The sequence below is a fragment of the Lepidochelys kempii genome, chromosome 9, assembly GCF_965140265.1.
Source record: "Lepidochelys kempii isolate rLepKem1 chromosome 9, rLepKem1.hap2, whole genome shotgun sequence".
NCBI lineage: Eukaryota > Metazoa > Chordata > Testudines > Cheloniidae > Lepidochelys > Lepidochelys kempii.
The window spans coordinates 25,247,476-25,264,170 of NC_133264.1; the positions used below are offsets into that span (position 1 = coordinate 25,247,476).

General features: G+C 40.1%; 1 protein-coding gene across 4 annotated transcripts in view; it reads right to left on the minus strand.

The window, feature by feature from the left end:
• MME (membrane metalloendopeptidase) overlaps window positions 1-16,695 on the minus strand; it is a 68,538-nt gene that overhangs the window by 37,883 nt on the left and 13,960 nt on the right. For all 4 annotated transcript variants that reach the window (XM_073359628.1, XM_073359630.1, XM_073359632.1 and 1 more), the window contains 8 exons: window positions 16,274-16,354; window positions 15,192-15,287; window positions 14,966-15,084; window positions 13,738-13,803; window positions 9,001-9,135; window positions 6,237-6,338; window positions 2,118-2,254; window positions 1,923-2,016 (listed from right to left, as the gene is read on the minus strand). In XM_073359628.1, the coding sequence (XP_073215729.1) occupies window positions 1,923-2,016; window positions 2,118-2,254; window positions 6,237-6,338; window positions 9,001-9,135; window positions 13,738-13,803; window positions 14,966-15,084; window positions 15,192-15,287; window positions 16,274-16,354 (830 nt within the window). The remainder of the gene's footprint in view (window positions 1-1,922; window positions 2,017-2,117; window positions 2,255-6,236; window positions 6,339-9,000; window positions 9,136-13,737; window positions 13,804-14,965; window positions 15,085-15,191; window positions 15,288-16,273; window positions 16,355-16,695) is intronic.

Genomic DNA, 16,695 nt, shown 5'->3' on the forward strand with positions numbered 1-16,695 from the left:
ACACATATACCCTGCATCAGGGGAAATATGCATGTAATACAATACTGGCACAGTATGCTGGGACTGATTCACTTTTAAACACAAAAAGAAGCAGACATAGCAAAAATAAATACAAAAAAAAATCACGCTGTCATGTTATGGTCGACATTTTTTACTCAGAAATCAGGGGGCTAGAGTCAGTAGGTCAGCCAAGCTGTGCTCAGCACAAGTTCAATGGGAGACCATGAAAGTGACCTCAGTGCTGCTCAATCTTACACCAGCTTCCCACAAACCAAAGCGGGGTGGCAGTTGTTGCTGCAGCTGTTGCTCAGGTGCCCCCTTACACCTGGCCACACGCCACATACATGGGCTAGAATAGCCAGGAGAGAGATTACGGTGCTCTTTGTTGCTCAGGGATTCTCCTACACCTGCGGAATCCTCAGGAAGCGGCTTTTAAGTCTGTTTTGCCTCACCAGCATGGCGCAATGAACTGGTGAATCTGGCACTGGAAATCCAAACTTATGTTTCCTACAACAATGGAAACTCATCCGCTCTGCATGTGATTATCAATGGTGCTAAACTACAATGCATTGATATAGATTCATGTGTGTAAGGCGACCACATGGGTCTATTAGAAACCATACCACTAACTTTCATTATTTTATTGTGCATAAACTCTCAATTACAGTGTTCTATTAATATAGCTTTTAACATTTAACTTCTGTTTTTTAAAGAATAATAATAATAGAAAAAAGAAGGTGCCAGTGACTTTCTTTAAAGGAAATAACTATATCCACAGTTGTACAGTCACTTCAACTCCAAGTGCTATGCATCACCATACTAATGAGCATGCCATTTTCACTGTCTTTCCAAGTCTCTCAATAACAGATCTGTTGGAGGGGCAACAACTGTGATGGTGCAACCTGACAGTTTGGCCTCAGGGAATAGAATGGAACTCCAGTGAGCTAGGGTCATAGTCCTGCCTTTGTAGCAGATGCAGGTTTATTTGAATATGCAGTCTAGCAATCTGCCAGGCTCCTTCTGCTGAGATTCTAAAAAGTGGTGGCAACAGGTTTGATGGCCTTTTTGCTAGGGTTCTGGCATCTTCACTTGCAAATTTCAAGCATTCTGTCTCCAGCTCCAGAACATGTGAAATTTTAAATCAATAACTGACTGAATGGTCAAATCTTCAGAGAAAAATGCTCAGGGTGAATCGGGGAAAGGATCTTAATGTAGTTATGTTAGGGAGGTAGATTAACTACAGTGATGGGAGAACCCCTCCCGTCACTGTAATGAGTGTTTACACTGACATGCTGCAGCATTTTAAGTGTAGACACAGTCGGTACTTGGCATCTTGCAGGTTTGTGCCATTAATGACCGCAATATTGGGCCCATAATGTTTGGCTATGGGTAGGGTGACCAGACAGCAAGTGTGAAAAATTGGGACAAGGGATTGGGGGTAATAGGAGCCTATATAAGAAAAAGACCCCAAAATCGGGACTGTCCCTACAGAATCGGGACATCTGGTCACCCTAGCTATGGGTCATGATACCGTAAGATGCTGGAAAGCTTGCAGCAAGTCAATAGGAGTCGAGGAGCCATAAAATATTAAATATTACTAAATACTAATATTATTAAAATATTACTGTACTGCCATAAAACTGATCATGCATTCACTTGATTGACTCAGATTCAGAATAACACAGAGACAGACCTTAGAACAATATGCTTCCCACCCTCTTTCCAAGTATCAAGGATACATCATATAAATTATAAACACACTCCATCAGGAACATCAGCAAACATCTACAGCTTTGTTAGTTGCAAAGTTCAAAATGTATTAAAAAATGTATATTGTGTAGCTGGTTCTCGGAAAACATTTACCTTTAGTGGGTGTTAAAAAGTCAAATTTAAAATTTAAAAAGAGAGATGAATTTCTGCACCTTACGAAAAGCATTCCTTGTGTCCTTGTAGTTACGGCTTAGACTGTTTACAAGATCCATTACGTATCGCCAAATCATGTAATTTTGAATGTCTCTGTGTAATAAAACAATAATAATAAGCTGGTGATGTTTCTAGGCTTTTGGAACTTATCGGCAATAAAATGCAAATTTTAAAAACATACCTGACATACCTACCTGGAAGTATATTTATTAAGAATAGGCTTTAGTTTGGTTAGATATTCTGGAGCATAAACAACCACATCTTCTGCATTCTCAACATTAATTTTCACAGTTGACATTATATTATTTATGAATTCTGACCAGTTGAATTGCTGGAAAAAACATGCATTTTAGGGATAAGTATTAAATAAGATTAAAATAATGTGATTGTTACCCATTTCTTTTTGGGATTCGACTATGTTTGAGTGAAACAAATGTTTCAGTTAATCTTTAGTTTTCCTAATAGTGACACTACTGTAACTGAAGCTATCATGGTAATACTTGATTTTGGAGGATTTGAAATGATATTACTCCAGGCTGACAATTACTGTGCAGGATATGGAATTTGTTGTTTTTTTAAAGTACAGTGAGTTAAATGGTTATGGTACTATAAAATAAATCTGGAAAAGTGGAAATGATACTTTATGCAGTTTCAGGAGCTCTTTTCTTTTCTTTTCTTTTCTTTTCTTTTCTAATTTCTAGTCAAAAGTTTTTAAATTAATAATTCACTGAGAACCTTATTTTCATTTACTCTAAGGCCCCTCTGTATTGCTTTGGGAGTGTAATAGCATATAAACTAAGGCCTTGATATATATGATAATCTGGTCCTGTACTTTCATATGCACTAAGGTCCTGATACACAGCACAGTGAAATCAATAAGATGTATTCCAGTGGGCTTTGGAACATACCCCAAATCCTTTTACTCGTGCTCCCCATCCTGCCATATTTTCACTAAAACAAGATACTTGAAAAGGATATGTTTGAAAGCAACACTGTTTTCAGTGTAAAGAGGCAGTTAAATCTCAGACCAAGGTTAGCGCTTGTCTTTGGAGACCACATTAAAATATCAGTAAATTAAACAATGCCTTTGTATTTACACGGAGAGTGTACAAGGAGACCAAGGCAGGCTACAATAAAAAAAAAAAGTCAATGTGAATGGCAGGTACACACCTGCATAAACGCAAACTGTTTGGACACATCTCTGAATGAGCACCCTAGAACATGGGCATCCCACATTCTGGCTTGTGCAAAATGTCTCCTCTCAGAATTCCATGTCATTCACGTGTGAACAAGGTACACAGACTGAAACAGACCATGTCTATGGTTTATGTGGGTGAGTTACACTCTACCATTAGAATAAAGTGGCTTTTCTCCTCCCCTTCTGGTCTCCAACCCCATATTCGTTTGTGCTGCTGTTCATTATTACAAGGTCTTCAGAGCTTGGACGAACAGCTATCAAAGCAATTTTCTATTAAGTAAATTCTTATTGAGTAATGCCTATGCAGTCTACACAGTGTGTTATTTTAAAACGTGAACATGTTAAATTTGAAACTGTGTGAAGGTATAAGGGATACCATTCCTCAGGGATCAGAAGCCTGCAGCTGGCTGGCTGATTAGCTCCACCTGTTGCACTGGGGAAAAAGAGCTGGCACTTAATTGGTTGATCCTCATAAAAGAAGGCAGCAGGAAATGGAGGGAGGAGTTGGTAGTACCTTCCAGAAAACTGATGGGTTAGTGGCTGTTTGCAAGACTGCTGCTGGACCAATTGTGTTACTAAGGCTGAGAGGTAAGAGGCATGACATTTTGGGTTGATGAATTTACTGGTGTGAGGAGCAGACTTGGGGAAGGGACTACTCAACTTGCACAGACACTGAGGGAAGAGTCTATGAGGTTTTGTTTTCTTGTGTTAAGAAGGCTTGAAATAAAAAAAAAAAGCAACTAACTGTGTGGGAAAACTGCTTCCCTGGATTCTATGAGAGAGCATCAGATAGAATTACGCTAGGGAATGAGCTGGCTCAGCAAGAGCAAAACCTGGCCTGGTAGGAGGAAGGTGCTGTAAGATAGGTCTCCAATCCTTTATGCTCTGTAATTGTGAACAACCTTTGAATAAGAAATATCATTGCTTGCCATTATGTTTTCTGTTTTTAATAGCTCTTTGCTCAAGGAACTAGATGAAACTGAAACTGAACTGGATGAAAGGATTGGTAAGAGGTTATAGAATCTTTCACTGAACACTGAATTTGTCCCCCATACAGGCAGTAGTTATAAAAAATTGTTGACAGCTGGAGACTATTTTGTGGATTATGAAGAATGAGTTACTGGTCACACTTTATTATGTAGTGGGAGGGTATTTGTACGACTAACCTCACCAACATGGCATCTTTGTTCATAGTTTCATCAAAGAACAAGGTCTGAGTAAGAATGGAGACTATACTTCTACAACCTATACATGCTCCCTCTAGGTCAGTACTGAAGCATATTGGCAGAGTAATGGCCTTTTCCACAGACAGTTATATTGACAGCACTGGAAAATGTGTTACTTTTCACATGCATTACACTCCTATTGGCCTTATCCTGTGCTGCCCCAAACACTACATGGAAGATGCTTAACTCCTTCAACTACCAGAAACCTCAATGGAAGATGGGGGTGTTCAACACATTGCAGGATTGAATCCTATGAAAAAACAAAAAACCTTCTCCATTCATCACTTTACCAAATGAGCTTCCCGTGTGAGTAGATATGGCAGTTTCCATTAGGAAAACTGCAACTATACACTGCTTTGTGTAGAAGTTCACATGATCTGTTAAAATCTGCATATTGGCCCATAACTCCCTGTTCCGTTGTGCTGGGAATTCAAGATTAAAAGAGGGCTGCAGAGCCTTTGTGGGCCAATATGAAGACTGAGGGGGTGGAAATTTTAGAAGAGGATGGTTGTCATTGGAGACAATAATTGAGCTGCTATTTTCCAGTATTTTCCCCCTGTTCAGTTAAATCTGCTCTTTAAATAGTTGAGGAAAGTTACTGTATTTAGCACAAGCAGCTTTGTACTTTGACACCTGAGGAAGTTTGTCACTCAGAAAGGTCTGTCTCTTATTTTGAAAAGTGGCTTGGTCTTGATTGGTACCTTCTTAAGGCATTTTTGGACAGACTTTCAGGAGAGAGGTGGCTGTTAATTTCCCCATGACATTAGAAATAGCCAGGGCAGTAATGTTTTATGAGCAAACTAAATAAATTCCTGATACCACAGTTTATGTATAGTCATTGTTTAATTGAGATCTGTGAGTGTATGTGATGTTTATGAAATCAGAAGTGCGATAAGCTGAGCTGAATTAAATTGATATTATTTAGGTTGGGACATTTAAAGTCATTGACAGTCTTTGAGATTAAGAAGGATACTATGTAACAGGCAGTGGCAGGAGGTGTATTTCAAAGTACATTACTTGGGCGGAAAGACTCAGTAATAATACACTCCTGCCTAGCATTCCAAGTTCTCTTCCAGTGACCATTAGCTAAGACTGTATGTCCAGAAGTGGCAAGTTTCACCCACCTGCCCCGCCAAGAGTAAATCAAGTCCACGGAATTAATTTTTAATGAGAATTTTCTCTCCTCTTCTCTAACCTTACCATAGGGTGGGTGTGGGTGTGGGATGGCAGGGGCAAGGCCAGCCATAATCTGGCTCAAAATAATGTGTTTAGCTCTCAGATATAGAGACGTGTGGATAACTTTATTTTTCAGGCTGCTGGCTGTTCTGAAAAATAAAAAAACAACTTGCTTTGGGTCAAACAAAACATTTTGTTCAACCTGTAATAGAACATTTCATCTTGATTTCTGGATATATATATATATTTTTACTCTGTTTTGAAATGTCCTTCAATTTTATTTTAAAAATGTAACTTTGAATCATTTAGAAAATGAACCAAAACCTTCTGTATTGGGGGTTATCTTTTCAATTGAAACCATTTGGTGAATTCGACACATGCATAAAACATTTTGGTTTATCAAGTCTGCATTTTTTGGTCTTCTCCCCTCCCCCCAAAAAAAATTGGGGTTGAAAAATTTTGACTAGCTCTAGTCAATGCTCTTCCAGCAATCCTGAGTGTTGGCTTTAAAAGAGCACCTCCTTGTTTTTAATTTAGTGGCACCAAATCAGCCAGTAATAGCCTATCATCTTCAAGCACTTCATGTACATAGTTCAACTTTAAATACCTCAGTTCTAGATAAAAGCTTTATTTCAAAAAGAATTCTATAATACGACAGTTTCTTTCATCAGGAACTAATAGGACTTGAAAATATTTGGATATTAATCACTCACCTGATGATTGATCTCCAAAGAGAAGTTATTTTGGAGTTCTGTTAATGTCATTTTATTATATAGCAGAACTGGATTGTTTCTGTCTTCAGGTTTAGATGTAGCCTACACATGTTAATTACAGAAGAAGACTATATAAGTTGAGGCAATTTATAGCAATAGCAGGAAAAGGAAGTGACAATGATGAAAGAACTGAAGGTCTTATGGCTTGATACATTGATACATGTCTACTGTATATGGGCAGTATATATATTGCTCAATGTCTTGCAGGTACATGTAGTAGGCTTGAGTCAAAAGAGAGGACAAAATTGCACTGACTAAATCTCTGTTAATACTATAGGTCTCTACTTTTTGGATTGGTTTTGGATTAGAGAGCCAGTATCACTGCCTTTTCCAAGAAGCTCTCTTGCTCTGCTAAGATACTTTCAACCCGTGGGATATACTTCTACTCTTTCTCATGCACCACGGCTATCCCCAGTTAAGTTGCTTAAACAGCCATCTGGCACATGTTCTCTTGTCCTCAAAGATCCACTTCATTCCTGGGTTTCCGTCTGTCCTTTCCAATGTACAGCATCCCCCCCCCCCCGAGCCAGATCTGCCCTAAGGGTAGGAGAGGAGCAAGCACTTGCATGATGCAGCACTGAGCAGGGAAATACTGGCTTTTTGCCATATTGCTACTTCCCCTCTGTCTCCTCCTATTGCAGCTTGTCTGACTAGAGAGGGGGAGGAAGTATCATCTGGCAGCATATCGTCCTTGTGTCCCTTCTTACCTTGGCTCCCATGATGGTGAGTTGAGAACACAAAACAATAAGGATCCAAGTGATTTCTCAAAGGAAGGTGATCTATCCAAGGCAGAATCCCCTACCTTTATTGGCACTGCCAACTCTGCTGGTGTAGGGTTAGCAAACTTTGGCCTCTCCATTCATTTTTAATTTAGAAATTCTCTCCCCAGCTCCAATCCTTTTTAAGACTTCCTTTATATTTATTTTTTTTCATTCCCTCCACCGTGCTCCATTATTCCTCACTCGGCTTCATCATACCTTTTTCTCTGCACTCCTTTTCCTACAGGCTTTTCTAAGCCAAATGCAGATTCCACATCCATTACTGTTCAAACTGGAGCTGAACTTTCAAACTTAGGTCAAATGGGTTCAAAATTAGGCAACAGCAGGTTGCCCATCACTAAGCGTGGCATTTGCCAATAGAAATGCTATAGAGAAGTGTCAGATGTGACTTCGTTTCTAACTTCTCATTTCAATCCCTCACTCTTTATCAAATAAACTCCTCTTGGTTGAAAGTTTTCCATCTTTGGCCTCAGCCAGAGGTGACTTTCTCAAGATTCTGAGGAAAATCAAAATCATCTGGTTTTGATATGGAAATGGGGAAATTACACTTCCTCCTTGACACACATGCCATTAGTCTGTTGGTGTGACTCAAATGGCTGAAGCTAGAAAATGCAAACTTGGATTGTTTTATAGTCCTCCTCATTGAGAAAGTAAAAACAACTCAAGGGTGAAGAAAATCAGTCCAGAATCTTCAAGTTGTGAATGTTTTGAGCCCATATTTTTGTGCATGAGTACCAGAATTTTCCATTTGGTTTTCCCCCTTGACACATTTAAATTCTGGCTGCCTGTGTTAGGGATGCTACTGTTGAAGAAAACTCTTGGCTAAGAATCTGTTTGGGACAGCTGACTAAGGGAGGGACTGAAAAGGTGGTGTGGGCCAAATATTACTCTGTTGTAATACTGATCTATAATACTGCTCTAACCAACCCCCCCAAAATCAAGAAGGGTTGGGAGGAAAGAGACCCCTAAAATGTCCCTCAAAGTGCCTTTTCTTAAGCAGATGGTATGTGAACCAAGTCTCTTCTGTCATTTTCCCACTCCCCACTAGAGCTATGGAGGGCTGAAGTAAACAATGTGCAGAGGGTCAGGATACTACTGCTTGGGAGGAGACACCTAATGATAATATCTCCTCTTTCTCATTGTAATAGGCACCTTCAGGTCCATGTGCCCTTTAATCTCCCATCTTGTGTACAAGGCCTGACCTTCTTCAGAATTGGCCTGGTGCACATCCCATTTACAGTCTCCTGTGTCTTATGGACACCATACTGCCATATAAGCTAGTCTTAGGATTTGGAACCTAAAGCGTTGTATAGAGTTGCTATGTTTAAATGAAGAAACTCTGTGTACACGAATCGCTTCAAGTGGTTTGCAGTAGGTTGGCACATTACATGTAGCATTCTCCTCCTAATTTCCAGCTGCTTTATCAAATTAAAAGACAGCTAAAAATATACTCAACATTTTGCTAATAATACTTTCCAGACAAGCAATTGCTATAGTTGCCACAAGGGTGTTATGAAATCCTAACTCATAGGGGAAGGGGTCCACAGGATTGTGAATGGGAGGGAAGGTGGCCCATGAGACAATCTTTCAGGTCCTCACTTTGGAAAAGTCTGACACTTCTGCTCTACCCTATACAGTTGGTATATCAGTTTAAGATGTAAAATGTTTTGGGATCCTTTGAAGATGAAGGCCATTATATAAATGTAACATGGGCTGTGTTGTCTTGAATACAGCTTCCAGTTACAGGGAGACAATGCCTATTAATTATCTCAGGGCAGAATATGGCTCCATGTCTTCTTAGTGTTCACATTTAAGGTAACTTCATAACTGTTTATAATGTTCTTTCCTAAGTATTCCTACTGCTTATCTCTTTCAACCGAGAATAAAGTCAGTTATGTAAAACTCACAAAGAAAAGTTTCCTTACATTGGCAATCTCTATCTCCAGATCCATAACTCTTTCCATTTCTTTAGAAATCTGGCTTTCATTGATGGTGAGATTTTTTTCTTGGAGAATTAACTTAGCCACAGAAATCATGAAAGACACATAGGCTGAACATGCCTGCAAAAAAGAAACCATTTCAAGACAAACCTCTTCAAAGTACTGTGTATCATACATATCTTAGACTAACTTTGATTTCTGTGAATCATTATTCTTTAGAAATGTAGCTAACAAGTGCCAAGAACAAAATCTAGTACTACATTCTGAAATGCTGTGTTATAACGTGGAAATTAACTTTAAAAATTTCCTCATGGCAAATTGCTATATGTTTGCAGCACTAATCAAGGCTAAACATTGCAATCTATTATGCCATGCACTCTATTTAAAATTAAGATGTTTACAAGTTCATACTTAAACCCCACCCCTCATTTGTCTGGGAATTACCCTAAATTTCCTAATCATCTTACTTACTGCCTCCAGGCAGCAGAAGCAGAAACGTTAACATCAGGGAAATGCTGATGGGCTAGTGCTGAATTAGCATTTGGGAAACATCACTCCCAGAAACAGTGATTCATTTTTTTAGTCAAGTAATTACTATATCTTTCTTGTGAGTCCATAGGAACCTCTGTGATGGCCAGTTTCCTCAGTCTGCAGTGATACATACTTTCTGTCAGAACATCCTGAGGTCTGGCTAATGGCCGTGCACTCCGTTATGCATTCAAAGGCTAGGGGAAAAGTGCTCTGTATACAGCTTTTTATGAATTGTGTTGGCTAAACAGTTTGTAGCAGGGATATTTCTGAATCTCCTGTGGAATTTAACAGAAAATGATAACCTTTCTGTAGGCTTTCAGATCATCCTATTCAATGTGATGAATAATAATATCCCTGCTATGGATATCTATAGGGTGGCTAACATGTAGTATGGATATAATTTTCTATTAAATTTTATAAGATTAAATTTCCATAGAACCCTCTTGGTGTCATCTGTTCGGTTCTATGGGACTTTTCCATAAAGGAAAGTAGGGCAGGAATTTCATTACAATGCCTCTTTATAATTCCCACTCACTTTGCTTTACCTTCTCCCTGATAGGAATCCTACTTTCAACATGTTCCCTTAATGCAAATATAAATAAATTAAACTAAATAGAAGAACAAAATTTTTAAAGCATATGTGCATTTAAGGAAATATACTGGGATGTTTTTATGTCTGCTCACAAGCTGACAGAATCTGTGTCCTGAAATGAGACATTCAGGTGGACATTTTAGTGACTACTACCAATCCCATTCATCTGCAGTTAGCCTCTCATATGTGTGTTAAAAGGCAGTGCTGGTAACAGTCTGTATGCACTTGGGGCTTAAACCTACAAAGCACTGGGCACCTCCTGAAAATGATGTTGACTTCACTGGGAGTTGGGAGATCACTGCACCTCACAGGATTGGGCCCTCAGTGATACTTTTCACGAGTTAGAAAAGAACATTTTAACAGGGAGGAAATGGCATGAAGTTCCTGGCAGTTAACATGAAAAATTGTACCATGAATTGTGCTTATCAAGCCCAGAAACACCACTTAAGAGTACACAGATATGTACACAAATCTTAAGCTTTCCAGGAGCCCAATCCAAATCCGAAGTTAATGGCAGTCCTTTAATTGCCTTCAATGGACTGTGGATCAGGCCTAACCTGGAGACCATTGCATGGCACCTAGGAACAATCAGAACAGCCAAGAGGACAATTCAGCTGATCTCTAGCTACAGTTGTAAATAGGTGCTGGATATACTGCAATCTTAAAGGGCATTCAGGGTCAAAAATAACTGTCAGCAGTGGGGTGATATGGCTTCTGAGCAGGGGTGAAAGTCGGCCAGTACGACATACCAGTAAGAAGTGGCCGCCGATACTGGCCCGCATTCAGCCGACGTTAGAGCGCTTCTTAAAGCCGCAGCACTTTAACGTCACTGTCCCCTTTGCCCCCTGTGGGTCGCCAGTGGAGGGGTGGGGGCAAAAGGGGCAGCTGCCCCAGGGCCAGCAATTTAAGAGGGCCCGAGGCTCCCAGCCGCTGCTGCTACCGTGGCAGTGGCCAGAGCCCCGGGCCCTTTAAATGGGCGCCAGAGCCCTGGGCAGTGTGGGCCAGGCAGCGCAGATGCGCTGGCTCGGAGAGACTGACCCCTTACCCCCAAACCTGCCCCTTCTGCCCGAGGCCCCACCCCTTCCAGGGTCCCCGAGCCTGGCCCCTGTACTGGTAAATGCTTAATGTTACTTTCACCCGTTTCTGAAGTACCATTAGTTTAAAAAAACCTCACATGTAGTTTTGGAATGAGAAACACCCCTTCTAAAGCTGAAAATGCTTGGGTTAAAGAACAGGAGATAGACTGTCTGTCTGTTTGCCACATACAGCTCAAGGATAAAAGCAGAATGACACAGCAGGAACCAGAGCCAAGAAAAGGCTGCTGGCAGAGTGCAGGTGTCTACTCTGTTGGGAAGAGACTTTTCCCATTTCCTTGAAGTCTTTGTGGCGGTGAGAAATTTAGATTCTTCTGGCCTAGTGCTTACTCTTGGCATTGCTAAGAGGTTTTGTTGGTTTTTTTGGGAGGGTTTCCCCCCCAAACATTTGTCCATACTTTCTTCCTTATTTAGTGGTAGAATGTTTGAGGTTTTGATGGTAGACAATTTTTCAGGTCACAGTGTAAGACCATCTAATTTGTTCACTAGATTCTGTATCGAAACAAATACTAAAACCAAGTATCTTGCATTTAAAAGGCCCAAGAAATAGCTATTGTTACAGCCCAAATACATCCTTAAGGGGGATGGAATTTGGATGAAAATTTGAATGGGGTGCCAGCCCTTCATGTTAAACATTGTACAGATTTGTATATCTGAGAACTCAGTGGCCTGATTCTCCTCTCACGTATGCTTGTGTAAATCACAATTTGCTCCACTGAAGTAATTAGTGCTATACTTTGTAAAAACTATTGTAAGATCAAAATCAGGCCCACAGTCAAATGAAAATACCAGCAAGAGTCACAATTCATACAACTTACATAATTTCCTCATGACCTACTTTCTGGTAGGCTGTAAGCTCTTTGGGGCAGGGGCCATCTTCTTGTTCTGTGTTTATACAGCACCTAGCATAGTGGGGTACTCGTCTGTGATGGGCTCCTAGGAACTATGCTAATATGCATAATTAGTGGTTATCTTTATTAGTAAGTAAACTCTCTAATTAAACATAATGTTACAATTTAAACTAGTTAAGTATCATATGTTAGCAAAAATCAACAAAAAACAATCATGCATTTCTCACCTCTTCTGCCTTTAATTATATGATGGGAAAACTGGCTAATTAAAGGCACAATTTTAGCACTTAGATGACTTCAGTAAATAAATATATATATATATTTAACGCCTAGAGGATTAAGGTGCACCCATTGTTGGCAATGGGGAGAATATACAATTCTAGTAGCAAGGAGTTAATGAAAATATACATGCATGGTAAGTAAACATGAATTAAAGATCAGCTAGAACTATAAACAGCTTTAGTAATTCTAATGGCACGATGTAATGTGGCTGCTAGGCTCTTTGCTTACCTTCAAGCTTAAGACACTTTTAGATCTTTTCTGCTAAACCATGCAATACAATAGTTCGATTGGAGGCTCCTTTTTGACTGTAGGTTTCTTACTGTCTTCATCCCATTAAACATATCAGTGACAACTAAAATTTAACATTTTTTTTTTCAAAATGATCAAGTGTCATCTCCATCCTTAATCTTGTTTTCAAAAGTCAAATACAGACAGTGTCAATGAATCCACTACCTCCAACTCTAGTCTATAAGCTCCCGGGACAAGGATCTCAAGAAGGTGGCAGCAAATCTGTAAAGCCTGGCCTCCACTGACACCCTAGACTCTTTCCAGTCTTGCTTCATTCAAGATGTGATAGTACAGAAATGGCCTTGGCTGAACTGATGAGACAACCTCTTCATGATGATGGAACACCAAGGCTGAGACCAAATCTTCCATATTAAACACTTTTAACACTGCCAGTTTCAACTATCCCGGTTTATTTTTTGTGTCCTGGCAGAAGTTGATGGAATGATGCTACATTTATTCCTTTCCATTTTTGGCAACTGCTGCTGCTCCATAAGAGCTTCAGCTTGCATGCTCCCACAAGGCTCAGCCTCATCATTGCTCTTCTTTGAAATCTATGTGCAGCCATTAGGGACAACTATGAGGCAACATGAGCTAAGTGCATCCTTCTCATCCAGCACAGAGTATCCCCATTATCTCAGTGCATATGGGGAACTTGACTTTGGATAGAGAACAGCTGGCTCAGAATGAACCCAGGAAAACTGAACCAAGTCCCTACCTTCACTACATCATATTCATAGCACCACCACGGTCCTATGGCTCTTGTCCCCCTCCCCTACTCTAATTTATATCTCCTTGCCTTCTCACTTGCTACTCATTCATATTCAATGTTTCCTTTTTCTGTTCCTGATTTTTGTGCCTTTTCTTTGTTTCTTCCACCTTTTCCTCTCTGCTAAGCACACTCTCTGATATCAGATCAATCTCTTCTTAAAACTCTTTATACCCATGAACCTCTCTGTTCTCCCCACCAGTGTGGTTTCCATGAGAGTTAGATTGCAGGCTCTTTGGGCCAGGGACGGTTCTCCTTTCAGTATTGCCTCTGCACACGGGAGAGAATGTGCACCCCTACTTGTTAGCCATGGCTTACCTCCTTATATGCACCAGTACATTCATAGTAGTCACGAGAAGGCAGACCGAGCCCAGGTTGATCAATCTACAAAAACAATTAAAAAAAAAATAGCTTACAGACAAAATAGTACCACCCTGTAGCACACTAAAATTTTGGAAATAATGAAGTATTCTCTGATTTCATTCTTAATATTGCAAATCCATAGGCTGACTGAGGTGGGTCTCTTTCTCTTCCTACCTTCCTCTTCTTCCCTCCCCCCCTTTTCTTTTTCCTCTCCTTTTGCCTCCCTATTACTGGAAAACTTTAAATCAAGACTGGATGCATTCCTAAGAGCCATGCTGTAATTCAAACACAGATATTGGACTTGAAGAGGGTTTATACAGGGAAGTCTTCTGGCCTGTGTCCTGCAGGATGTCAGACTAGATAATCACAGTGGAATCTTCTGGCCTTAATTTATGAAGCATCTCTTCTTAGCTCTTTCCCTCTGCTGCTGCCCTATAAACAATACAGTCCATTGTGGCATTGTCTTCAGAGGTAAGCAGACAATGCAACTGGTGGCAAAGAATACACAGACAAAATCTATAGATGGGCACCATGGCTCTTGAAGACTCTATATAATGTGTAAAACAGAGTAGATTCACCATTGCTAAGGGTTGCATGAGAAAGCTGGGCTGTAAGTGGATTCACCACTGCGCTTCCCCAGATATTCTCCTAGAGGAGGCTATTTTAAATTTATGGCCAGGGCAGGCTGCACAGCAGCTGCTTGGAAAATGTGCTATTTAATCAAAAAATAGACTGGTCACCCTGCCCACATCCCTTTCAGAGCTCTGCTGGCTGACTGCAGATCCCACAGTGGAGTAAGGGGTGTGACTGTCTTGTACAGCTGCAGCTCCCTTGTTGGTGGGTTTTCTGCCTTAGAATCTTGCAATCCTGAGTTATGCTGGCTGAGTATAGTCCAGTGAATACAAGAAAATACGCTGCATGCATGCTATTTTCATACATATACAGATATTTGTCACAGTCCTATTAAGTGTCATTAAAACCCCTCAGTAACTGAGATTCTCTGTACCAGACTGATAAACCCTTTAAATACAAAGGGTACAAACATAAGATTTGCTATTTCTTAACTGCCAAAATTCAAATCAGTAATTTTTTCCTTCTGACTTCCTTTAGCTAATAATTATAAAAGAGTGAAATGTGTATGGCGATAAGGATTATTTAGTCAATGCCATCCTAGCAGACTTACATGAATGATATGCACTGTGGAGTTCTTATCATTGGTGCCAACAAAAAAATTAATAAGGACCTTTTTCCCATATTGTGAATTCAGTTGTGCAATAGCTGTTTCAGCTGTCCAACTGGCACCTAAGGAAATGATAGATGCATTTAGTCTCAGTATTTTTGGAAAATAAAGAAAAAATACAATCATTTAGAGATTTTAACAGAAAAATAAACAGACAAAGTTGGCCTACCATATGCAGAGTCCCAGTTATCTGTTGCTACAGGCCATTCAGACACATGTGGCAATATATTGATTAAAGGTTTTCCACCTCTACTATCAATAGTAGCTTTTGGAAACAAAATTAATACAGTATGAGTTATATGCCCAGTTTTTTTAAAACATCCAAATACTATACTGACTTGTATAAAAGGTTCTCCGTATTCCAGGATTCTGCAGCTGAAAAACTTTTCCCCAGAACATACCCACCAGCAGCACTGCAGATTTGTGCTCCAGAATCTGAGATTTCTTTAAAAAAAAATTCTCTCATGAATGCAAAACAAACCAACCAAACAACAAAACCTTAAAATGTGAGCCAGTGTAAACTGAAGTACAGTTTGCTGCAATCACCTTCAAACAATAGCTCTGAAAAGTTTGAGTTAACATTTCACTCTGACACCTAACAATGATAATTCAAAGGGCTACTGTTAGCTCTTTTACTGATGATCATTTTAGTAGAAACATCTGGCTAACACTCTTATCCCCAAAATCCAAAACTGTTTCCCCATGCCTTTCCTGATGTCAGAAGTCCCAAATGACTGCTACCCAGCACTCAAAATCTTCATCTTCAAGAATTTCTACAGTGCAGTTCTAAGTTGCCTACAAAAGGCTGTAGCACAGAGAATAGGGAAGAGTAATATAAACTGACATCAAAATTAATAACACAGTGGCTACTGTACTGAGGTTCATATTTAATTAAATACAAATCTACATAAGAACAGCCATACTGGGTCAGACCAAAAGTCCATCTAGCCCAGTATCCTGTCTTCTGACAGTGGCCAATGCCTGGTGCTCCAGAGGGAATGAACAGATCAGGTAATCACCAAGTGATCCATCCCCTGTTGCCCATTCCCAACTTCTGGCAAACAGGCTAGAGACATCTAATCTAGTTCACATGAAATGGGGTCAGAACTTCCAGTTTGCTTCCTGAGATGGCTCCAGAAGCTGGGAGTCTTGTAGCATTTAGTTACAGCCCCCATGCACTGTGCAGTATATGCAGATTATGCCCATATTTACATAGAAATCTTATGTACAGTAATTTGTGGAGAAACTTACTTTCATTTATACATGATCTGTACAGAGTTTTTGCTTTCTGCACTGCCAGTATGTCATTAGTGTTGTCCCTGTCAAGGACGTCTGAAACAAAGAACACATACATGGAAAAATATTACAGCATTTCATCTGCAATGGGAGGAGCCTGGAGGAAAACATGATAGAAACCAACTGGGAGCACAAGGATGGGGGATCCATAACTCTTCAGCATGCTCCCTGTTCAGAGCAAATCCCATAGAAGCCCCTCCACGCCAAGTCTGAAAGGACAGGGCCCTGGAGGTGGCATGGCTGGGTGGGGAGTGGTGATACTCTTAAGACAAAAAGAAAAGGAGGACTTGTGGCACCTTAGAGACTCACCAATTTATTAGAGCATAAGCTTTCGTGAGCTACAGCTCACTTCTTCAGATGCATATCGTGGAAACTGC